This window comes from Archocentrus centrarchus, chromosome 14 (assembly GCF_007364275.1).
Source record: "Archocentrus centrarchus isolate MPI-CPG fArcCen1 chromosome 14, fArcCen1, whole genome shotgun sequence".
Classification (NCBI taxonomy): domain Eukaryota; kingdom Metazoa; phylum Chordata; class Actinopteri; order Cichliformes; family Cichlidae; genus Archocentrus; species Archocentrus centrarchus.
In genome coordinates, this window is record NC_044359.1 from 36505533 (window position 1) to 36532221 (window position 26689).

The 26689-nt window shown below is 40.9% G+C and overlaps 1 protein-coding gene across 1 annotated transcript in view; it reads right to left on the reverse strand.

Annotated features, from left to right (window-relative positions):
* The window catches only part of LOC115792419 (protein turtle homolog B-like), a 178820-nt gene that overhangs the window by 8143 nt on the left and 143988 nt on the right, over positions 1 to 26689 (reverse strand). The window contains 4 exon segments of the mRNA XM_030746944.1: positions 5080 to 6717; positions 16358 to 16403; positions 20096 to 20260; positions 22215 to 22299. Coding sequence (XP_030602804.1) covers positions 5080 to 6717; positions 16358 to 16403; positions 20096 to 20260; positions 22215 to 22299 — 1934 coding nt within the window.

The following is a 26689-nucleotide window of genomic DNA, read 5'->3' on the forward strand; positions in this document are numbered from 1 at the left end:
CAGGCTGAATGTGCAGATTGTGTTTGAAACACAGCAGTGTAAACAGGCATGGACCTCACTACTATTACTTTGTTGTATGTTTTCTGTAATCTTTCCATAACTACATTTCTTTTGGATATTTCAGTAATCCAGACATTTTCCAAAACACCATACTTTAAACATTACACATCTATCAGTGTTTTTTGATTAAAGACGTAGCTATCAATGGAATTAATAAAATATGAACGAACACCCTGACTTTGACTCCACTGCAGTGTTATGTTTTTGTTGATCAAAGTATTAGTGAGTGACCAGTTCATCAATAGTTTGCTGTTAAAATGACACTAACATACTATTATATGTAATTCTGTCAAACATGCCTTATTTATTTTTATTATTTTTTTTATATAAAAAGTCATTCAAAAATGTATTCCTGTATAAAGTATATCAGGGTCACGTCTTCACGTCTTAATTTTAAATGCTAAAATAGCTTGGTCACTTGACGGTCAACTAGATTGCTTTAAACTGAACTTGTTTCAATCCTTCATGTAGCCTGATTATTTTTAAGGCATCTTACCAAGTCAAAGTCACTCGCTGCCTTGGTAATCAAATGTGCTTGTCTTAAGCACGAACAGCGACTACTTGGAGCAGCTAAATACTTTACATCTTAAGCTGGATCCATACCGGAAGTGATTTGCTCTTCAGGGATCACTTTGAAGCTGACAGTTCGTTACTAGCAAATACTCCAGTTGCCTAGGTAACCCTCTCATGTATTTACTATCAGGTCATATGTCAATCAATGGATACTGAACTTTCATTAGTAGTTTGTTCAGTCAGTCGCCTGGTAGTTAAGAAAAGCTTGATCTTGTGGTAGGTGAGACGAGTGAGGGAGTTGGCCAAGAAGGTGAGACTAGAGCTGCACTCTGAGCAGCGCTGACACAAAAGAAATTGGACAGAAACAACCAGCTATTAAGAGACAGCTGAACATGAAACATGGCTAATCATTAGTGAAAAATGGGACAATTTAGCATGCGACCTCTCTGGGAGTGGGCTGGTGGCAAACTCAGTGGCTAGTGTGGTGGGAGCTGGTAGGCCTACCAAACTGCATGAGAAACAATTAAATTGTTCACTGTAAGCTGACAGAAATAAGCAGGTCTTGTCTTGGATATCTTGAAATGGCATTTCTGATGTTGCCATTGTTTGCTGATCAGTGGTTCACATGATTAAAAGTTAACTAAGGAAATCTTCCCACTGAATTATGGAATACTTCCTTTCTTCCTGTTGCAGCAGCTCTGGTTATTTTTTTTTCACTCTCTGATAAAGTTGATTCTTCTTGCTCATTGTGACTTATGTGAAGGTGAACTGGCTGCTTTTTGTTTTGTAAGGCTTGAAAAGTTTCTTTGCGTTTTGCTCTTTGCAATGGAGAATCTTTGCCAGCTGATCCCACTGAATACTGTAGTTCTACTACCTGAAACATTAAACAATGGCAACTATAGCTGTTACAGCGATCATCATGGGGAATGTGAGGTGTTTGGAAAATAATATGAACAAGCTTGGTGAGCTGATCCAGACTCAGAGGGAGCACAGTGAGTGCAGTTTGAAGCACTTTATGCAGCTCCGTTCAGTCAGACACTCGCTATTCCAGCATCACCTTACCGGACTTCAGGACTCTTTGGGCAGACAAAGACATTCATCTGAGCGGTAAGAAGAAATGTGGAAGGACTGCATTTGTTATGGCTGAAAGTAGTGTGATCCTGGACATGTTGCAGGGAGGTGTTTCTGTGGAATATTGAACTGCTAGCTGCTGGAATGCATGCCTGTTACTTGCCGATGGAATTTGTCATTTTTGTTCGTGTTTGAATCCAGACTGACTCAACACTGTTTGGATTCCTCTATCAGCTGATAAAAAAAAGAAAAAAAAACTCATTAAAATGATGGTGTCTGTGGTGAATGGCTATGGATAATTAATGGATTCTAGCCACCCTCTGCCCCACTTGCTAGACGTGCAACCGAACAGTTTCTGTAGCACGTTTGAACTCCGCTACCACAAAGACAGATATAGAAAATCTTTACCATCTCATAACACCTGCATTAATTTTAAGCTCTTCGTTGTATAGAAGTTAGACTATAATTTAGTGAATCACTTTTATTTAGTTTTGTGGTTGCTGTAACCATCCATCCATCCATCCCAGCTGCCATAGGGCGAGAGGCTGCTACATTGCATATTTTTTAGCTTTGTTGGGATTTGTTTTGTTTCTGCAATAGCAATCACCTAACTTTTGCCAAATCTTTTGCCAAGACGAGAAGTTGGAATCAAGACAGGATACCACTATGATATATTGTCACAACAATTGGCATCCCAATACAAAAGTTCACTTGGAGTGAGGCTATCACACTGCAGTAAATAAATAAATATGGCAATTACTGCTTTTTGTCTTTTTAGGTATTTTCCTTATTCATAGATATTGTGATTTACTGTAGACTAAATGTTGTGCGCTGAATCTGGTAACTGTTCAGTATAGTCCAGTGTGGCTACAGTTAAATCTGTATCAAAAGCTATCCTTAAATGTATTTGTGGTAACGAGGCTTGATTAGAGTTCAGCTGCAGAAGGAAGAGTTGCAGCCCATTTATGCTCACCGTGGTCACATGTCAAAAGTGAAATGTGTTGTCATTTTGGCTTATCGTGCACTTGTTTGCTTTTTTAAAATCGTGCGCAAGTGGGATGACTGGGTCAGTCTTTACCATCATTTCAACTGTATAGCAATATATGTGCTCAGAGATTCCCACATTACAGAGAGGGAGATGCTGCAACAGCTGAACAGATGAGATGTTCTGGAGAAATTTTTGAATAAAACTCTGCCATCACTTTGTATCTTTCTTGACTTCTTCTATTCATATGCCAATACTGATGCAGAGGTTTTTAATGAGCTGCTGTTCAGGAGAAGACTGCAGTGAGTCAGTAGAAATGGTTATAGGGCTATGATAACATCAGAGTTGTCGCACACAACAACCAATGTGTTGACCATAAATGAGGCTTAAGGGCACACTCACAATAGCTGACCCATTCTATGCCTGAGCGCACTTAACCCCCAAAGTCCAGTGCATTTGACTAGTATGACCATTCATGCCATGCCCGGAAGAGATGGGCCGGGCACAGTTCAGCTGAACTCAGGCACATGTAGTGTGAATGTGTAGCTTTTCATGCCCAATATGTAATTCCAATGCTTTCTCAATTACAGCATTCTCTGTGCAAATCTTTTAGGCATGTGAGATGATTGTGTGTCCCTCTCTCAGTTAAGGCACAAAATGCATAAAGACATGAACTTCAACAGGCTCTGTAAGAGTGTTTTTCAAAAGCGTGTGTGTGTGTGTGTGTGTGTGTGTGTGTGTGTGTGTGTGTGTGTGTGTGTGTGTGTGTGTGTGTGTGTGTGTGTGTGTAAGAAAGGACAAAGTAAAGTGTAATCTGCCTTGGACAATTAAGCACAGTGTAAGTGCAGGTTGATCCTTCATGAAATAATTAGGTTCAGGATATATGTAATTAAATAAATACATTAAATATTTCGGGGCTGATGAGATGTTGTCTTCTCTATGAGTATATTCATCTGTGATTTGGTATCCTTATTTACACATTTGAAAGGTTTGTGTGATTGTGGTCAGTTAGCAAACAACTCAAGCATGAAATCATGTTGGTGATACATTTCTAACCTGATCTGTTATCTTACAGATGGCATATGCATATCAGTTAGAATGCATAATGTACTTAAGACTGCAGAACTTAAAATGCATAGCCACTTTGACATAGAAAAAAAGAAAAACTGAAATCAGCTACATGTGTTGACTGAAGTAAGGAACAACTCAAAGACTCAAAGGCTTGTATTCCCCTTTAAAGGACGAGGTGATCAAAAAAAGTCCCACCTGCTAACCCCCCCCTTTCAGACATGGATCCAACCCTTACCTATTGCGGTGTAGAGGACCTGGTCACAACAACGCTGCCCAGATAGCTGAGATCAATCAAAAACAAAGCAGGTAAGACTCCAGGAGCCATCAAGAACCACCACACTGCCCCTACTTCATAATGATGGAGACATTGCAGTACATGAGAAGCGGACAGGCCCTGTGACACACTTTGCCCAACAACCTTCCCTTGGTAGTCAGACCTGGGATGACCTGAAGGCATTTAAGGGAGTTGGGGAGACGTGGGTTACAGAAAGGGAAGGAAAGTAGAGTAGGAAAAAAATCTGAGAGATTGGAAAGTAAGGGAGAATTGGTCATGCAATCAAGTTACTAAGGCTGAGGATGGGCCGCAGGGCCTGCCACGATGAACTCTTCTTAATGCATCCCTCTGCATGATAAAGGCATCTTCAAAGGCTTGGAGCTAGACAACAATAACAATGGGTGTTTTCTCTGGGGAACTGATTGGGTGGATATTATGAGAGTCCTCCTGTTAGGTGAAAGCAGGGTAACACATGATAGAGATGGAAAAACACGGATCCTGTGGTGATGTCTGCAAATTACCAGGCTTTTAGGGGCTTGTGCCAAAAAAATGCATTTCACTGGCCATGTTTGTGTTTTTTTAACCAGATGAATTTTAGCCCTTAAAGGTCTGAAAGTAATCTGTGAAGCAAATGCATTTTCTTGTCAATTGACCATATAATTTCCTTTGTTTGAAATTTCTACCTTTTGGTGTTTTGACTTGAAAATTTACAATCTACATTTCCAGGTGAGTATTTTAGAACAGTGCTTCAGAGATTCAGTGGGTGAATATTTGTAACTTTATGTCTGGCATGAAAAGCAGCACTTACCGAATTGAAACTAAACTAAAAAAAAAATACAAAATGTTCAAATCCAAAGCTCATCAAATGAATCAGAACAAAATGGTTTACCTTCCACCACACAACTTTCATCATCATTAAATCAAATGAAAAAAAGCATAAACCAAACTATAGAACTAATTTGCCACAGAGATGACTCTAAAAAATAATGATTATTACATAGCACTTCAGTAACAAAAATGTCAGAGCAACTTCACAAATCAAAGCATTATGGGTTGGGGCAGATGACTCAAATGGTATCCCGCTCTGTAATCCTTTTGGACCTACCCTGAAGCTGACAACTGGGGTGGAGAGGGCTCTGATGGAAGGATCTCCTCCTCAGTCCTCCTTTGAGATGGCATCTGCCCAAATATGTTGCTGCTTTCCATGGGGGGTGATGGGGACTGGGAAGCTGGGTAGCTGGTTGCAGAGGTGGCAAAGGCCATGTGGGAACGGTAGCTGGGGCTTGCTCTCCTGCTACCCTGGCCTTGAGCAGGTGAGGAGGAGGGAGAAGATCTCCTTGAGAAGCTGGCTGTGGAAGGAGGGAGGAGGGTAATCTCAGACATCTCTGGAGGTATGGTAGGTTGGACAATGCCGGGACGTGGCCTGGGACGAACTACAATCTCTGGGGAGCCCTCATGAGAGCTAAGGGGGCTTTGGGTGAGGGGTGAGAGACGAGAGGGCTGAAGAACCACCTGATGCATGCCAGAATCCATCCTACGAGCCTGTCTAGGACTGAAATGAGGAGTGGTCTCAAACCATCGTGTGTCCAAGCTACTGAATGTGCTTGGAACAATATGGGCCATTGGATCGGTGTAAGGCAAAACCGGCACACCCATACCGTGGCTTGTGTGTCTTAGCTGCCCTAAATGTGCCTCTTGCATAGCTAAATGCTTGGCTGGGGAGCCATGAGGCCTGGCCTTGCTGGGAGACTTGCTTGAGTGGCTCTTTGGGGCCTCCAGTGGCAGGACAGCTGGATAGGTGGGCATTGGAAGAGAGGAGGTCTGGATAGCACTAAGGGGAAGTACATGAGGTGGAGGGGGATAGGGGGAATCGTGGCGGAGATGCAAAGGTTGGTGTGGTGGAAAAATGAACTGGGGCCCCTCCAGACTTGCAAAGGTAAAATCCAATCCCTGCCAAATCTCCGGAGAACGAATGGAAGAGGTGAGGGTCAGAGGAAGCGGAATACCAGAGACAGCATAGTGTGGAAAATCACTTTCTCCCATTTCTTCAGGAATCATGGAGTGACCAAAAGGACCCTCAGCAAGGTATGGAGGGGAGGACATGACAGAGCTAAGTGGGCTGGTATCAGGCATGTAAAAAGGAGGTGGAGGATCATGATCCCCGGGGGGACCTAGATAGCCATAGAAAGCCCTGTGGTGGAGAGAGCCTCGGATCTGCCCTGTGGCCTGGAGCTGACTGCTCTCCATGATGGTCATACCTTCGAAGGGCCTGTGGAAATGAGAGCTGTAGGCTGGAGGTTGCAGGTAGGATTCCTGACTGGAGATAGGAGATATCTGGTGAGGCCGCAGGGGGGGCATGACTGGCGGAAGAGGTCTAGCATCATCATTCTCTTCATCTGACTGTCGAAATTCAGGATAAAGGTCTGATTCTTCCACAAATGGGAAGCCCTCAATGCGCCGGGGTTTGACAGACATTTCTGCGTCAGTGGGATCTATAACAAAACGTCCATCTGGGCCTCGACTGATGAGTTCAATCGGTGTTGTTGCTTCAGCTTCATGCTTGGGGATGCTGTATTTCTTGCTTGTTATTGCTCTTTTGGTCTTTTTGTATAAAGACAATTCCTCCTTCTTCCCTGGACTTGGGGGTGGTTTTTTTCCACGCTGGTCATGACTATCTTCAGATGATTCTGATGGAGATGCCTTTGAACGAACGCTCTCCGGGCTCACCTTTCCTGAAGATGACCTACAGAAAATGATACAGATGAAGTAACCATTTAAAATAGTACTTTGTACAAAATAAAGATTTACTCATGGTGCTGGAGATGAATCCAACTATAATAGAATAAAACACGGATTAAAGAAAGTAAAACTGCACCCCATTCACAAAACTGCAAGTTCTAAATCAAAGCACCTTTCTGATCATGAATCATCAGCAAACAGAGCTTGTGAAAAATATGTTGCCTGTTTATTTTTAGTTGGTTAAATTAAAAAAAAAAAAAATCAAATGTAGAAATTAGAAGGGCATTCAGAGAAGGCAGTCCTCTGACAAGACCAATGCCCTGTCTCACAGTTTTAAAGAAAATGAAACCAAACTTTAACGATTTCTTCCTTTGTCAGTGTTCCACATCTCCACCAAGTTTGGTAGCAGAAAAAACCCATTTGCTGAGAAAAGTGGATACATCTTGATTCTCTTGAAAAGTGACACTGAATGGAGCGTAAGTGTAGAGGTTTGGTGATATAGGACAAATGCTTGTTTCTAAAGGAGTCATTAGAGTGCACACAAGGAGGGGATATCAACTAAATTACACACTACACAAAATTATTAAATTCATGCATAATTCTGACAACAACAAACTGGTTATCTGTAATTTGTTACACATAAAACTGTTTTGGCTTTGAACTTGAGCATATTTTAATTTTAATTAAATATTTACTAGTACCAGTCAAAAGTCTGGACACACTTACCCATCCATATAAATATATATGAATGGATGAGTGTGTGTAAACTTTTGACTGGTACTGTATGTAAATGTAGTTAACATTTATTGTTATTGTGGGATTCCCTGGTTGCAGAATGCTTGTATCATATGCCATATTACTACAACATCCCTGCTTTTACACCCTGTGCATCACCCCCCCCCCCCCCCCCCCCCCCCCCCCCCACTCGATACATCTTCACTATCAACTTTCTCCTAAAGTTAGAGGCAAACGGCTATGTGTATGATACAATTTGACTGACAGTGAAGGAACAAAGCTGTCATTGGAGACTCATTCAAAAGTTACTAAATTGCAACTGATGTCTGGAATTATGTCACATTTTCCCATTACAAAGCAAACAAGAGCACACAAAAATAAAGAGACATGATACCCCCAAACTGTTTTAATTCTGGGAATGCATATGCAACAACATCAATCCCAACATCATACTATATAGTCTCACTACACTTTTTGACATTAGAAACATTAGCACAGACGTGAATGTAAACAGATTATAGTCAGCAAAATTCTCACTTCTTCAGACAGTGCCTATTAAATATGGGTCATGTGTACATTTCAGTAAATATCTAAAAGGTACATGGGTACAAAGCCTGTTGGTTAAATTTACTGGCAGGAAAATGTAACTTTCTGCAGTTAAGGTACAAACAAATAGCTAGCTACCCCAATTTAGGGACAAAAGGTAAATGTCTAACCCAATATCAAAACAGTATAGAGGCAGGGTTTGAACAGATGTTGAGCAGCAATGTAGTACCAAGGACGAAGTAGCTGTACTCAGTGTTAAAGCACTAGTATGGCAGAGCCATCGCTGATTGGTGGGAAAGGAGAGACTCTGATTGAAAACAAACAGTACCAGTCAAAAATTTGGAAACACTCATCCAAACCTTTGACTGGTACTGTATACTGAACATTACCAAGAAAGCATTTTACCAAACAGAGGCTGGAGTGAATGGTGAGCCACATGTCAAAAGGTTAGTTCAATCATAAGAGCCAGTGGAGACTGGCCCCAACTGGAATAACTGCTGTTCCCTGCCAGGTTTTTGCAAGTCTTTTCTGCCAGTTTTAAGAACTTTGATATCTATCCTTCTATATGATATCTGAGGCACCAAATCCAAAAATATGTGCTTGTACGTAACAAGAAATTGAGACACTTTAACATGCATGTTACGAAAGTCTTTCTATGCGCAAGAAATTCTTGTTAGAAATTACTATTTCTGGAGGTGCTTATATAGGGAAAAAAAATGAAACCACAATATTCTTTGGAGCCACAATCACTTTATTTAGTGATAAAAGCAACATTCTTCTGCAGAATTCTTTGTTATAACTGATATAAACACTGTATAAGACAGATTTGCATGAAACACAATGTCACATGTGATAGCTGTTAAAGGTTTGATACCAGGGTTCAGTGGCTATGTGCCTTCATTGAAAAATCACATCTGCTTGATGAAGTCACAAATACTGCTCACACAATGTAACAACAATTCATAAAACCTACATTTTTATCATCATTTCTGATTACAGTAATACCTAATCAATCAATGTTATCAATTTGTTTAGACAACACTGTATTTGTGAACTATGTAAAATCTGTTGTCTCTGATGATCATACTCTCCTTATTAGCCATCACTGCTTGAAAGCAAAAAGTGATATAAAATCTTATGGTGACCAACACTGCTAATGCTATTCAGCTGGCTGTTAGGGTAACACAGCATTACAGCCTCAATAACTGAATGGAAATTTAGTGCTTATTAGTGATTAGTCATTATTTTATTATTAGAAAAATTTAGGTCGTTCAAATTTACTACAGTATTATACAGTGCTGTGAAAAAGTACTTGGCCCCATCCTGATTTTTATTATTATTATTTTATTTTTTATTTTTTTTTGCATATCTGTCACGCTTAAATGTTTCAGATCATCAAACAAATTTTCATATTAGACAAACATAACCCAAGTAAATACAAAATGCAGTTTTTAAATGATTATTTTATTTACTAAGTGAAATATGTTAAGCAAACCTACCTGGCCCTGTGTGAAAAAACCTAATAATGCTTGGCAGCAAGAACTGCATTTGCAGTAACTGGCAGTGAGTTTTTCACATTGTTGGGGAAGAATTTTGGCCCAATTTTCTTTGCAGAATTGTTTTAATTCAGCCACATTGGAGGGTTTTTGAGCATGAACAGCCTGTTTAAGGTCATGCCAAAGCATCCCAGTCCAATTTAAGTGTAGACTTTGACTAGACCTCTCCAATTTTAGTTTTTTTTTTTTTTTTTTTTAGCCATTCAGAGGTGGATCTGCTGGTGCATTTCAGGTCTTTGCCATGCTGCATATCCCAAGTGAAATGCTGTGTTAGTTTTACACCACATGTAATGGGACGCAAACCTTCCAAAAAAGGTCTGGCAGTAATCAGCCCCAGGTGTGGCTCATGAAATCTACCTCAGCTTTCCAAAAAAAAAAAAAAAAAAGTGGTTAATCATAGTTAATTCATGCGTTAACAAGTGGGGTGGAGAGGATTATGTTTTCACATAGAACCAAATAGTTCAGGATACTTTATTCCGTCATTCCGCTAACACGTTTGTGAAAGCACACTTTGCATTACCGTAATCACATGACAGTTTGTCCGTTTGGAAAAATCCAAATGGTTTTTGAAATGGTTTTTCACTCGAGCTGTTAGAGGAAGCCCACAAATGTCAACATGCCAGATGCAACCGTTCCAAAAGATTAAACTTTTTTTCTTTTAGTCTACAGAATATTTTCTCAAAACTCTTGGGGACTGTTGGGGTTTATTTTTTACCAAATTAATAAAATGGCAAATGTTTAAAAGTAAACTCTAGGAAATTAATTAATAAATAGTGGCTGAAGCAAATAATAGACAATTAAATAAATACATTAGACATTAAACAGATAGAAAGTCCCAGACTAACTTCCCAGTCTCAGTTTATCTTATCCTTGAAGGTTCGGCTACAGTATGTACAATTAAATGTCACCACGTTCTGTATTAAGCTGGATAAAACTGCCTTGCAATGATTAGGGGAAACATCAGTGGGGAAGATGTGCTTCTTGTACAGGGCTTCTATCGCTGATAGGAGAAATCTGAGTCACGAAAACCAGACACTGGACGAACCAGTATCTGTTTTGCTTGTAGATAGTGTCAGTATAAAAATGTCAAGGTTAGCTAGAGACTTTGCTCTGTGGGGAGGGGAGCAACAGCCAGCTGCAGAGAAGACCTGTCTCCCTGAACCACATGTACATGTGAAATCTTCTGATTCTTTAATATATTAAATGTCTTAATTTTTTAATTAAAGTGCTTCAGGTGTCCTCCTTCACAAATAAAAAACACGCAGGTAACAGGATCATCAAGAGGCTTCTTGGCAACTCTGAGATAAGTTCTCTCCATGTCATTTTTGCCCAGTTTCTTTCTTATTGTTGAATTATGAACTCTGACCTTAACTGAGGCAAGTGAGGCCCACAGTTCTTCAGATGTTGTTCTGGGTTCTTTTGTGACCTCCTGGATGAGTTGTCAGTGCGCTCTTGGAGTAATTTTGGTAGACCAGCGACTCCTGGAAAGGTTCACCATTGATCCAAGTTTTCTCTGGTTGTGAATAATGGCTCTCACCATGGATTGTTGGAGTCCCAAAGCCTTAGAAATGGCTCATCAAAATGGCTAAAAATTTTATATTTAGTTATCGTTGTCTAATATTAAAATTAGATTGATGATCTGAAACTTTTTTTTTCCTGAAACATTTAAATGCAACAAATATGCAAGAAACTAAAAAAAAGGAGGATGTTAAAGAAACAACGGTGAACCTATATGGGAAAAAATTCTGGTCATTCGAAGGTAAAGAGGAATTTGCAGAGACAGGGTTACAAACAGCTCAAAAAACAGAGCTGTGCACGATGCAGAAAATGACTGAGCTAAATGAATACATTAACAGTTCACCTTACTACCAGAAGTCAGCTTAGCTCTACAGTTTACACCATATGGTTTTATCTTAACCTTAAGTATAATTCTTATTTTTTTTAATGTGGCCTGTTTCCAACTAATGTACACTGTGGCTCTGTGGGTCATGCTAACCTTGCACTCTCCACCTCCCCTGTAGATATTTAGGGACATGCCATACTAACCTGACATATGACAGTCTGTTACACATGACCATCTGATAACTGTTTCAAAAAGGAGAGTCACTGCTGAAAAGAGGAGCAACAGGCTAACATCACCAAATCACATCAACAAACTGTGGGATGCTGAAAGCACAGAAGAAGAAAATAAACCAACTGTTCTTTAATGCTCTAACCAGCAGGGAGTTGGCTTCACTTACTGTAATAACAGTAAACTGCTTTTTTTTAAAAAAAAAAATCTCTCAACCCATTTAAGCTTCATTCGCACTGCACTAACAGCGGGATTTCACCAAGAGGCAGCACTGTAAGTTGCAGGTTAACTGCATTATCTGCTTTATTATTAGCAGCAGTAGCAGCCATAGTTATAATATTACTTGTTTACCCTAGCCTGTATTATGACAGATCTACCAACCAATCACAAGGATTGTTCTTGGCTGGGTTTTTTTTTTCCCCCAGTGACTAAGTCGGCTAATCCAGAATGAGTCATAATTCTCTGCATAGGTTAGGTCTGTTAGCTGTTTGCCATCAATTAGAATTACGGTTGTTCAAATGTTTAAAAATGCACATTTTTACACAGTGCAGCTGACAAAATTTATATAATCTTTACACAGATTTTTATTTTTAACATGGCCAGGCTAGCTTTCCATTTCTAGCCACTCTGCTGTGGTAACATCTATCTCTGAAAGCCAAAAGAACATTATCTTAGAATACTGAGATGTTCTTTTAACAAATACAGTATAGTGCTGTGATTGACTAAACTTCTCAAACATGGTTGATTTTGTCATTAAAGAAGACCTTCAAGATTTGGACATATAATTCTGGTAACCCAGTAACATTTATGTAAAACAGCAGGAATATCAAGTCCACAATATAAAGAATTCTATATGATCAGTTTTCTTGGACTAAATGTTTCTCTGAATGAATCACCGTTATAATGCAATGAATGGTCATGACATGAATGTATTGCCTGCGTTAAATAAGATGGTAGCACTCTGCGTGTACACCTTGCCAACTTTCTAGCAAGAAGACTGGAGGCAGATTCATGGAGCTTCTCTCTGAAAGGCTACAAAGTCCCTCAGTAACTGCAAAACATTCTTTAAAATATAGGCCAGTTACATCAGTACAACAGTAATACAGACCAAATATAATGCATGATAATGGTGATTCATTCACTGGCACATGAAAAAGAAGTCCAGAGTTTCTGACGAATGTCCGTTACTTTTCATGAATGAGAGACTATGACCAGTATTGTTGTTGCCTGGTTGTTGTTGGCCAGAAGCATGCAGACAGGTCAAGAGTCTGAGGGGCTGAACCAAAGTGCAGGAGGGTATACACAGTGTGCAAGAACAAAGGGACAATGGTTTGCACACTCACTGAGGACTGTAAGGGTGGGGCCTGTACCTGCTTGCGTCCAGCCCCTCCCAGTAGGGCTCAACGCTGGGAATGAGGCTAAGTGGACTCCTGCAGAGGTGGGAAGATCAGACAGTAAGAAGAGAGGAGCATATGGGGGTAAACAGGAAAGCCTGGTAATGAGAGAGATGGTAAAAAAATAATAATAATGAAAAAGGAACAGAAAAAAATGAAAGAAAAAGCTTGTTCCTGTTCAGCAGGTTAAGAATGAGAAGCATTAATGAGCTAAAAAAAAAAGGCACAGAAAAAGCATAAAAACAAGAGAAGCTATCAAAGAGCAAATAGAGGGAGCACGCTGAGATCATTCCCATTTATTCACTCTAAAGGTTCCTTTCCAAAGTTGGATTTGATCTTGGTTTCTGCCACTTCAGACACAAGAGGGTGGAAAGGCACAAAGAAGGACAAAGCAGGGAAACATTTCATTAAGTGAGACTTCCTGTCCACACTGTACCACCCCATTGCCTTGAAACTGTGGAATATTAGGCTAAACATGTTACTGTACAAGCTGCGTCCACATGTGCATAGCAAACACGCATTTGACTGTGGTCCACTACAATACTTTGGGGTTATTTTAATACAAATGCATTACAGTGAGGATGTTCTCCTCAAATCTGGTGCAGAGGGCTGATTTCTCCCATTTATAGGAGCATAAGCATGAGCATGACATCTGCGTGAGCAGTTATCTGGGTAATCTTAAATAAAAGGTTACAAGAATTCCTTGACAAACATTCAGATAAAGAATTAAACTTTCTCCCAAAACATCATGGAAATACACTTCACATTTCAATGAATAAATATGTATGCTAACTAAAAAAAAAAAGGTAGGTATTTGGATATTTTTAGCTTTGCTATTCGGCATGAAAACTCCATTACAAACGTCCTCATGGTGTTAAAGGGGAAAAATGATCTAATTATCATCTGAATGTATTTGGGAAACAAGTTGAGGTGCTCGGCAAAGTTGCAATTTAAGTCTGTCTTTTTTTAATGTACAGAACCTGATGTTCAACTTGATCAGTGCACTGCTCCTAACCCCCCTCTCCCACAGAGGGAGGGGAGTCTCTATTTTATGTCAGCAAGTTTGATTTATTTGTCTGTAACTGCAGGACTGCAGCAACAGCTGGACACAGAAGTAAATCACTTGGGTCAGTAAAGTCACAGTTTTTTTATTTCTATACATGGGAGGTTTAATAAAGTTTTTCCAGGGTTTCTTTCTTATAAATCATAAATCTACATTATATATTCACCACATAGTATGAAACGATCGAAGTTAACAATGTTTGTCTCTAACAGTGCTCCCCCACCCTGTCTGAGGCACTCAGAGCCAAGTGCCCCCACTGATCCCGTGAGTTAGATGCTTTAATATGCTTCAGTGACTCATAGGTCAGCTTTACCTGGCTTAACAATGAAAACACATTCCTCTGAAAAAGAGTGGGTTCAAGGACGGGACTGAAAATGAGTGAAAAAGCAGCCAATGTCCAAAGAAAAACATTGAAAGACTTTCAGAAATCCTGGTGAACTATTGCTTAACACCAATTTTAAAAAATCAGAAGAAAGTCCCTCATAAGCAAAATATAAAGAAATGAAGGGTGGCTGAAGACTTCTGCACAGTACATCTTTTACATATCCTGTAAGGTTCTGGCCACTGTCTTTGGTTTGATCTACAAAGGTGAGCAGTTGTGGCTGCTTAGTCACTCTGTGCTACTGCACACTGGTACACAGCACAGTTCTCCTTCAGACGCCTCAGGACATTTCAGTAGAAGCATAGACTGTATATAAAAGATGGATGTACTGTTACGACATCACCTGTTGAACTGTTGAGTTTTCAAAATGATTCAAAGCTCAAAATTAACATTTTGGCTGCAGCCATGTTGTTGTTGTTTGAGATGAGATGATGGTGTGTTAAGTTATCATTAACATTAGAAAAATGGTTAGAAAATGTGCATCCTCAAACTGTAGGGGGCACACAAACACCAATATCTGCTAATTGGTGCATAACATACTATATAAACAGAATTTCTAAAGTGGTGCACAGACTACATGATTAACAGCATCCAGACGCCCAGTTCACTGACACCAATTAGCAGCTATAGTTGCCTGTCACGGCCCTGGGCTTTGCGTTTTGGTTCTTGAGTTCTGTTATCATTGATATTTCTCTGTGTTCTGAGGTTCTCTGTGGGTTTTGAGTCCTGTTCTTAGTTACTGTTTGTATTCCTGTTTCCTTTGATCTCCTTGTTTACCCGTGTCCCAGTGTCGCAGGGCCTCTTTATTTCTCCCTCAGTGGGCCTGCCTCCCTCATGTCAAGTCCTCTGTATTTTGGTCATTTCTGTTCCTTCCCCGTTAAGTTTTCACTTCCTGTTTTATTTTCCTAGCTTCCCGTTCCCCGTGTGTCCTGTTGAGTTTCGCTTCCTGTGTCTCATTAGTGTGATTCTGTCCACCTGTTCTCTCTAACTGTCTCATGTTGTCCCTTGTCATATTGTCTGCGTTTGCCTTTATTGTGTTGTGTCCTCCTCCTAGTTTCCCCTCCCACTGTATGGTCCATCTGTCTGAGTCCTGTTCCTAAGTGAGTCTGTATTTTGTTCTGTTGGCTCGGTCCAGTTCTGTTTTGTCCTGAGTTTTCCAGCAATAAATGCAATAAATGAAAAGTCAAGTCCTGTCCTCCACCTGCCACACACAGCGAGTTACATGACAGATGCCAGTGCCTGCATCCACCTGTAATGCTCCTAACTTCATATACTGTAGTTCAAATGGCTGAAAAATGTGAAAATTAAAAAAATGCTAATAAAAATCACCCCCTTTAAAGCTGCTATTTAGGGGTAAATTGCCTTTTTAAGGGGGGGTGTTGGGGGTGCCTTAACTCACGTGACTGTAGCATAAATGTTAGAACACCAACTGGCCTGTTCACATTTTGTTCAAAAATATTTGTCTTTGCAAGGCTCACTATTCAACAGGAGAACACTTCATGAACCAGCAGAAGACTTAAAGACTGGAGTTTAGACGATGAACACACAAACACACACACACACACACACACACACACACACACACACACACACACACACACACACACACACACACACACACAACCCATTCACTATCAGTCACCAGTGATGATTTGAGCTCATCATTTAGGTACCTATAATGTTCCTGTCTGTCAGTTTTGTGTACATGTATTTTATTGCTGTTATAGTGTGCAGTGATAAGATCATTCTATACAATTGACTAGTCGATGTATTTAAAGCAGCAATATAAACTGTATTACTATTTGCTGTTCTTTGCTGAAATAATTTGTGTGTGATTATGGGTATTTATTTATGGGTTTGTTTGGTAGTAAATCTGTGTGGCACGTGTGTTACTTACGGAGTTTCCATGCTTTTTCTGCAGTGGGTTATGGAAAGAGGGGGATCTGGAAGATAGGGGAAAAAGACTGTAAACTGTAGCTCATAATTTAAAAACACTGGTAATGGAGACAGAAAACAAACACTTCAGTTAGAGGCTGTGAAAATGCAGGCAAGGTCATTTGAAGGAGGCAAATTAACTGTTTTCATATTTATTTTCAGGCGAGCCTCAATATTAAGATTCATAAAATGTCTTTTTGGTATTCATGATAAACAAGTCTGACCCAACACATTTACATAAAAGGCTTATAAAACTAGACTCTCCAAAGGCGACATTAGCATTGCTGGTGCAGAGCCTGGAGCAGGATTTGAATGTGAGTGACATAATAGCAGTAAAATGCAGCAGAGATTTTAAAAAGTCAACATAAATATGATGACTGATCTTTGAAGTGTATATATATCACTTTTAGCTTTTTTCCAAAGGTGAGAGGATATGATGGCAGCATGAGGCAGCAGATCAAGAAAAAAAGCAAGAGTAATTAAGTAACAAATACATATTTTGTAATTCCATAAATGTATTTAAAACTAGTTCAAATATATAAAAAAAATAATATTTTAAGATCATGAAAGGATGTTCTAACCTTGTTTTTAAATGGTCTAAAAGTCTAAGACCACAGTGAGGATTTTTATACACTCACTGGCCACTTTGTTAGGTACACCTGTTCAACTGCTCATTCATGCAAATATCTAATCAGCCAGTCGTATGGCAACAGGCAGGCAGGCATGGCATGCAGAATGGGGAAGAAAGGTGATTTAGGTGAGGCCAGAGGAGAATATCCAGACTGCTTTGAGCTCAGCAGAAGGCAACAGTAGCTCAAACAACAACTTCTTACAACCGAGGAAGGCAGAAGAGCAGATGGGCTACAGCAGCAGACGACCACACCAGGTGCCACCAGCTCAGAAAAGGACACCAAGGCTACACTTCACAGTCTCAACAAAACTGGACAATAGAAGATTGGAAAAACGCTGCCTGGTCTGATGAGCATCAATTTCTGCTGCCACATTCAGATGGTAGGGTCAGACTGGTGTAAGCACTGAAAGCATGGACCCATCCTGCCTTATATCAAAAGGTCAAGCTAGTGGTGGTGATGAAATGGTGATTTGTTTTTGCCATACTTTGGGCCCATTAGTAGCAGTAGAGCATCCTCCAAACACCACAGCCTGCTCGGCATTGTTGCTGACCATGTCTGTCCCTTTATGACCACAGTGTATCTATCTTTTGATCTATGCTCCCAGTGGAATAATGTGACCTGTCAGAAAGCTCAAATCATCTCAAACTGGATTATTGAACATTGTTGAACATGAGTTCTTCTTCTTCTTTCAGCTGCTCCCTTCAGGGGTCATCACAGCGGATCATCTGCCTCCATCTCACCCAGTCTCTAGCATCCTTCTCTGTCACAGCCCTCTGCATGTCCTCCTTAACCACATCATGAATCTTCTCTGTGGTCTTCCTCTTTTCCCCCTGCATGGCAGATCCATATTTAACATCTTTTGCCCAGTATATTTACTTCTGTCCTCTGCACATGTACAAATCACCTCTCTAACTTTGTTTCCAAACTGCTCAACCTGAGCTGTCCCTCTGATGTACTCTTTTATAGTCTTATCCATCCTGGTCGCTCCCAATGAAAATCTTAGCACCTCCAGCTCTGCCACCTCCACCTCCAGCTCTGCCTCCTGTCTTTTGTTAGTGTCACCGTCTCCAAACCATACATCATAGCAGATCTCACTATCATCTTGTAAATCTTCCATTTCACTCTTGCTGCTATCCTTCGGTCACAAATCATCCCTGACATTCATCTCCACCCGCTCCGTTCTGCCTGCACACTCTTCCTCACCTGCCCTGTGCACTGTCCTTTGCTTTACATGGTTGACCTCAGGTATTTAAAGTCATCCACCTTCACCGTCTCTACTCCTTGCATCTTCAATGGTACACTAGCCTCCTCTCATTCGCACGCATGTATTCTGTCTTGCTTCCATCCTCCCCTCTCTCGCTCTCATTTTCTTCATTCGTACTCCTTCCATCTTCTCAACACACCCTGTTCATTTGTTAGTACATTTCCATTTCCATCCTTAATCACCCTAACCTGCTGCCAATTGTTTCCAGTTTGATTTTCCTGCCTAGCCAATCAATACAAGATCATTACAACATTAAAATGAGTTCATTGTACTCAAATGGCCTCCACAGTTACTGGATCTCAATCCAGCAGAGCATCTTTGGGATGTGGTGGACCGTCAGAGTCACATTATGGTTGTCTCTGATCTTTAGTAGTTCCTCAAGGCTTTCGGGTGTGTTTGGACTCATATCCGTCCTACCGAGTGTGAATCCTTCTCCACAAAGATGCAAAATTTCTAATCCCTAAAAGCAATCAGGAAAAAAAAAGGTATATTTTTTCTGATCCATAAATTAATACATATAGATTTACACAGCTTGAGATTCATACATCCAAAGATCTATAAATCTTGAGAATGGAGCATATCCAGAATAATATCAGATAACTTCTAATGAAATCATCTGATGTGTTTGAACTCCACACACACAGCCTTTAAGTGTTGCACTGCTCCTTTAGAAACACTCTGTCCAGTGTTTTGTGTGTTCTGTTTTCCCCTGCCTTATGTCAAGTCTGCGTCTCTGTTCCCGTGCTTACTTGTTTCCTGCTTTACTTTGTCAGTCCTCGTCTCTTGTGCTCTGTATTTAGTTTTCCTTCCCAGTCTCGTCTGTGTGATTACCTGCTGCCTGCTCCCTCATTTTTCCCTGAGCAGATTTTGTCTGCGTTTCCGTTTGTTCCTCGTCGCGTTGTCGTCTATGGCTCCCTGCCCGCCGTGTGCCCACCTGTCTGCCTGTATCGTAGTTTTGAGTTGTTTCCTAGTTTGTGCTGTTGTCCAGCTCTGTGAACTCTGTTCTCAGCAGTAAAGCTGAAGTTAAGTTCCATCCTGTGACACATTCAGTTTAGCCATGATTTGATGCTGGGAAAGCCCTTCTTAGCTTAGGATAACTCTCCAGCACCTTCACTTAGTTCTGATGTCTCTCACTGTCCCAGCCCGCGTAGCCAACAGTGTTAGAAACATGATTCACAACCATATTTCTAACAGATGAACATCTTCTACACACTCTCTAGAACAATCATTTGATGAGTCAATCAAACCCACCTGAGTATTATCTGAGTATTATCATCTGGCTTTACAAATCAGTAAGTAATATAATTAACATCAATAATCTCCTCCAGCTTCATTTTATATGTTTGAACTTTTGTTTTTAAATGTTTCTGCATCCTTAAACTTTCTCTTTCCTGTTTTGAATGAAATCTGACTCGTGTTTGATGCAGTTTCAGACTTTTAGACTCCATTTAACTTTTTCTTTTTAGGTTTTTAACAAATAACCAAGGAAAAAACACAAGGACACGGACATACAACTTAATGAACCTCCACCCTTGTACCTTAAAATCCCAGCTCCTCACATCATCTTAGTTTATGTTCGACTAATTAAGTGCATACGTATGTACAAAAAAGGAGAATGAAGACATTCCAATAAAGCAGTGAGATGGCTGTATTAAATCAAAGTATAAGGAATATTATTCAGAATATTTATGCATGATGATACAATGGTTGCTGCAGCACCTCCACAAATTTAGGCAGCTGACATGTTTCAGGTTTTTTTGACTGTCTTGGTGAAAGTAATTAAATATAATAAGCTTCCCCTCACCTCTTTTCCTCTTGAGTTTTCTCCTGCGCTGCTTGTTGACAAAGCAGGCAGCCATTGTACTGAAGAGGACAGCTGCTGCCAAGAAGCAGATGGTGGCCACAATGCCAGCCACCACAGGCCGCGCCAGTCCACGCTCCTCCACCAACTCTGGAGGAGGGAAGAAGTCTGCGGGCCGAAAGTCGGGGGAAAGAGTGAGGGGCATAAAAGCATAATGAAGTGCAGCAGCAACTCTTGACAAAAACAAGATATGTATACATCAAATATGCAGACACAAAGGCTGTTTACAGTGAGGAAACATTAGAAAAATTTTATTTGCTCACTAAACTTCTGACATCCTTGATATTAATGCTAGTGTCAATATTCATTTTCTGGCTCCAAAACAGCAACTGATATTTACTATAAGATTATCACACAGATGTGAGTGTACTGGAAAAGTACACTCACATCCCCCGCTATCCCCTGCAAGAACACCCTGCTGTTTGATGACACTAAATCAGGACTTTCTGTTGTTTTCTGACAGCCTCATTAGCAAAAATAGAGATGCAGAGTCCACTTGTTTCTATGTTGCTGTAGAGGGGACTCCAAAGGGTGTATGAAAGAAAACGTTCTGGCATATCCAGTATTATTCAAATATATTCAAGCTGACATCTACTTCCTCTACAGACAGGAAGTAAGATTTTGACAGTGAGTTCATGAAATGTGGATAAGAACACTGATTTATATTTATTACTAATATTTAAGAATGTTACTTGCAGCGCTAACTTGAAGAAGAAAGAAGAAACTCTGCCATAAGCTTGGCCTTGTAACACACGTGAACAGATAAAGAAACTGGTTGCTGCTGACTCAAAATGACTAAAGTGATCAACCACAACTTTAGCACACAGAGACCTCTCTAGATCACAGTCCAACCATAGACTTTGAAAAGAGCAGTGCCTTACACCTGCATACATTTCACTGGCCAGCAGGGGGCGACCCCTCTGGTTGAAAAAAGCAGTCAAAGTCTATACAAGCCAAATAAATGCGACCAGCACAGCTGCACATTAACAGGATCATTACTGTAACGGAAATCCAGCCAACGCACCATAGAGGACAGTGTTTCTGCTGTGCAGCTATTTCCTTTGGCTTTGGATCTGCCAACTTTTACAACTGTCCTCAGTCACAGGAGTTCATTTAGTGACCTGCATGATTATTTATCTCTCAGAGAGACCAGGACGTACATTGTGTCAGCTTCTGTTATGAACTTCTTAGAGTAGTTTATGTGCTGCAGTGAAGTATGATACAGCAAAATGCAAAGTATTGTTCCACCGGGAACACTGGATCACAGAGTCACTGTTCAACTGTTCAAATAACCTTTGTCATGTTTGAAAGGAGAGGGTGTATGCACATCATGTTTGACATAATTTACAGAGAAAGGAGTCAAATAAATCCCATATGAACCGAGGAATGAGCAGAAGCCTTTGATCACCATGCAGCACAGTTCCTCAGTTTTACCAGAGGAGGGCAGCGGAGTACTTCCAAAAATAGAGATTACTGGGAAAATCTTGTCTATAAATGCTACTAACAGCTGTTCCTACCAAACGATGTGTACTCAGTGACCTCTGCAGAGGAGCACAATCAAATTTTGAAGGGTTTAATTTCAGATCCAAAAGAGTCTTTTTTGTAGCCAAAAAAAGACTGTCCTTTTTTTTAAAATCACAAAGCAACCCAGTACAATCAGAGGAGAAGCAGACAGAAAGATGATGTCATCCTTCTCAGGATGCTACAAAGGAGTGTACATATAAAAGCAAGCGTAAAATTAATAGTGCTGAGTGGGCAAAATGTAAAGTTGGATTTGCTGAGTCTGCAATACATCTCCCACCCCTGTTCAGCTCAGAGATGTTAATATAGCTGGAGGCTATGGATGCAGGTTGGAGGCAGAAGTTGTTGGGTTGAATCCCAGCACTGACAGGAAAAACTGACTGATGCAACTCACTGAGCAGCATTATCTGTCCTTACTTCTCTAAGCTTCTGATTTATTAGACATGCACACTAGATAATGTCAGCTCTATTTCGATTTTGAGAATTTCTAAGCCATATCCACAGATGAAATCCTAACATTTTACATGATCTAATGCCTCACCTGTGCTGGACACTCCTACTACGTTGCTAGGCTCGCTGATCATGTCATCCATGATGGCCATGACGCGAAATTCATACCACGCCTCCTAGGATGAGAAAGAGATTAACAATTAGAAGTATGTTGTCAGAAACATCCAGCCTGCAGGGAACTGTAAAACTCTGCTGGTATCCCCAAAGATCAGCCAGCTACACCACCAAGGTTTTGGAAACAGCTCTGCCTTTAGGCTACAAAAACCCTTAAAGTAGAAAATAAATCATTCCTACATGAACAGGACAGTGGAACTACGAAGTTATATTCCGCAAACTAAATGGCATGATTTTTTTTTAAAGTGGCACTTTACAATTTTTGTGAAGAAGAAAGTACACCACCTTTCATTTCTAAGGTTTCAAATCATCTGGTCAATTAGATAAACAGAACCTCAGATGAACATGACATTTTACATCCTGTCATTATTTATTTAACAAAAGCCACCTTTTAGCAGCAATAACCTGAAGTAATTGTTTTTTGTATGACTTCATCAGTGTCTCGCTTCGTTTTGGACCGCTCATCTTTACAACTTTGTGTCATTCATTTTGGGCATTCGATTCAATTCATCAATCCATCCATTATCCATTACGGATTCTCCTCTCCCTTTGAGAGATGAACGTCAGCTGTTTGTGCGATGTGTGGTGGCTGTGTTTGTACTGGTCCGTGCCGTGTCATGTGTAATGCTAGGCACAACTTTGACTTGCATGCTCTATTGCAGATTGCACATATATGTCATAACTTGACACAGGTTGCAAGGCTTTTCAGCTTGTACGTTTCTGCTGCAGGTCTGCAATCCTCCTCTCTTTAAATACCTGGGTCCCTTTGTGACACAACATTCGCCAACTGGGTCTCTCTTGAGCCAGTGAGTACCAGATCTTGGTATCTATCTTGCATAATTTGAGATTCTTCTTCAGTGTCTTTGTATGTCAGGAGTAGGCATCCAGAACACCTAGGATTGGAACTGAACAGCATCTTTGGTATCCGGGTGTCATCCATTCTAACCACATGTCCAACCCAGCACAGTTAGACTGTGGCAGTGGCGCAGTGGGTAAGTGCCCACCTTGCAGCCGGAAGGTTGCAGGTTCCCTGTCCCTGCGCTGCGTTGCGTTGCGTCCTTGGGCAAGACACAAGATATTGCCTAAAGGTAGTGCCGGTCTCTGGCTGCATGACCACAGATGCTCGTCTCTGGATGAGTGATCTGGAACGATCATTTCGTTGTGTGCTTTGTGCGCACAATGACAATGAGTTGAATCTAATCTAATCTAATAGTCACGCACTCAGTGCTAGTGATCCCATGTCTTGAAAGCACTTCAGTATTTGTAATCTCGGCCTACCATATGATGTTACATCAGGATCTGAGGCAGTGTAGATGGAAGCCAGAAAGGAGAGCTGGCAAAACTACTGCTTTGTATACCTTGGTGTTGAGACTGACCCTGTGTTCCAGTATGTTAAACTGCCAAACGATGTGCTTGCTTTGGCTATTCTCTGTGAGATCTCATCATCCACTAGGGTCTTGTTTGTACTCCCTAGACAACAAAATGTGTGCACACACTTGAGATGGCTCTCGTCAATTTTGATTTTGGTGATTGTAAGATGGTTGCCTTGGTGCAGGCTGGTGGATCATTTCAGATTTTGTGATGCTAATTGTCAGACCAAAACATCTAGCTGCATAAGCAAAGCAGTCTACTGTCAGTTGGATGTCCTCCATGGTGTGTCCTGATCCCTCAGGACATGCTCTCTGATTTTGGTCTGAGCTTTCAGCTGTTGCAGATTGAAGACACTGCCTCAGTTCTATGCTGTATGTTGATTCCTATGCCAAGGGCAGTGAAGGCCACCATAAGTATGGTTGAAAAGTAGATTCCGACCAAGACAGGTGCCATCACACAGCCCTGTTTTGCACCATTAGTCACTGGGAAGGGCTCTGAAGAATCCCCAAATGCCATGCCACTGGCTGTCATTTCATATCAAGTTGTCAAACTTCTCTGGGAGGCTGAACTTCTGCAGCACTTTCCACAGAGCATCACAGTTCACAGTGTCACATGCCTTTGTGAGGTCTGTTCTCTGGCCTACTCCTGGGCCTGTCAGTGGTACCCTATCCAGCACGAAATTCACACTTACTACGTTTCCACCACCGAGGTGTCAGTGCTGGTGCCAGTGCTGGAGTCGGTTTCAATGAACCGGCAAAAGAACGAGCAGATGAGATAGATGAGGTGAGGATGACCCTTGTAAGACTCGTACCTGCTATTGAGAGAAGTGATATTCCAAAATGATTCTCACAGCAGAATTTAATGCCTTTACATTTGTATAAGTAGATAATGGAAGTGTCTTTATATTTATGGGGAACTTTTCTAAAAGAGATGTGTGATGCTTCTTAGAGATGTGAGCACCACCATATTTGTATACCTCTGATGGGATGCCATCCTGACTTGGTGATTTTCCTGATGAGAGTTGTTTATCGCTTTGTCAAGGGATGGCTCAATGTTTAGCTTTTCAAGTACGGGATGCTGGGGAGAGAGTTGATAACATCATCTGCCATAGTAGATGGGCAATTCAGAAGGTTGTTAAAATGGTCAGTCCATCGAGCCAGAAAGTCAGGGTACAACCTGGACAGGTCGCCAGCCTGTCGCAGGGCCAACACTGAGAGGCAGAGAACCACTCACACTCACATTCACACCGATGGGCAATTTAGAATCACCAATTAACCTAACCCCACTAACAGCATGTCTTTGGACTGTGGGAGGAAACCCACGCAGACACGGGGAGAACATGCAGACTCCACACGGAAAGACCCGGGCCAAGGTGGATTCAAACCCAGACCTTCTAGCTATGAGCCAACAGTGCTAACTATCATGCCACCTGCATTTGTGCAATATTTCTAAAATTAGAAACATCCTTTCTCAGAGTGATGCTGAAAAGCTCATTCATGCATTTATTACTTCTAGGGTGGACTATTGTAATTCATTATTATCAGGCTGTCCTAAAAGCTCCCTGAAAAGCCTTCAGCTGATCCAAAATGCTGCAGCTAGAGTACTGACAGGGACTAGAAAGAGAGAGCAGATTTCTCCCATATTGGCTTCTCTTCATTGGCTCCCTGTTAAATCTAGAATAGAATTTAAAATCCTTCTCCTCACATACAAGGTCTTGAATAATCAGGCACCATCTTATCTCAAAGACCTCATAGTACCATATCACCCCAACAGAGCACTTCGCTCTCAGACTGCTGGCTTACTTGTGGTTCCTCGGATACTTAAGAGTAGAATGGGAGGCAGAGCCTTCAGCTTTCAGGTCCCTCTTCTGTGGAACCAGCTTCCAGCTTGGATTCAGGAGACAGACACCCTCTCTATTTTTAAGATTAGGCTTAAAACTTTCCTTTTTGATCAAGCTTATAGTTAGGGCTGGATCAGGTGAACCTGAACCACCCCTTATACTACAATGGGCCTGCAGTAAGCTTTCACTCTGTTTATACACCACTCTGCAGTTAATCATTAGTTATTATTAAACTCTTCCTCTCTTCCACAGCATGTCTTTTGTCCTGTCTCGCTCCCCTTGCCCCCAACCGGTCACAGCAGCGGACTGCCCCTCCCTGAGCCTCGTTCTGTCTGAGGTTTCTTGCTGTTAAAAGGGAGTTTTTCCTTCCTACTTTTGTCAAGTACCTCTCACAATGAGCCACTCCAGAAAAGGAAAGAATGCACCTCTTTTCCAGGAGTTTGGTTCCAGATCCCTTGCTATGCATGGAGGTGAGCCCAACTACACTGCTCAAAAAAATTTTAAAAATCAGATCTCAATGGGGAAAAAAAAATCCCGCTGGATATCTATACTGATATGGGCTGGGTAATGTGTTAGGAATGAAAGGATGCCACATTGTTTGATGGAAATAAAAATTATTAAACTACAGAGGGCTGAAAACAGACATCCCAAAAGTAAAAGTGAAAAAATGATGCTGGAGGCTAGTCCATTTTAATGAAACTCAAAATGGTGATCGAACCACGAACCTTGTGATTAGTAGATGACCTGCTCTACCTCCTGAGCCACAGGAACTCCCATTTAATGAACTCTTCTTTAGACACAAGAGTCACAAGGCTTCATGTCATATTTCACACCAGCAAAAGTTAACATGAAATTCATGAAATATTCACCTTAAACACATTCAAATTTCCCAGTGTTTTTCATGCTTTAGGACCACAGGCAGTATGCAATATTTCCCCCAAATTGCTGATGTTAGTCAAGTTAGTGGAACACAGAAAAAAGCAGGAAAAAAATACGACAGCTTTCCAACCACACAAGCGGATTAAATGTAGGCTACCAGTCAGAATTCAGTGTTGTTGAACAAAACTGTGAAAGAGTATTTGCCCCATCCTAATTTCTTATTTTCTGTGTATTTGTCACACATCAAACTATTTTTAATATTAGACACAGATAACCTGAGTGAATACAAAATGCAGTTGTTA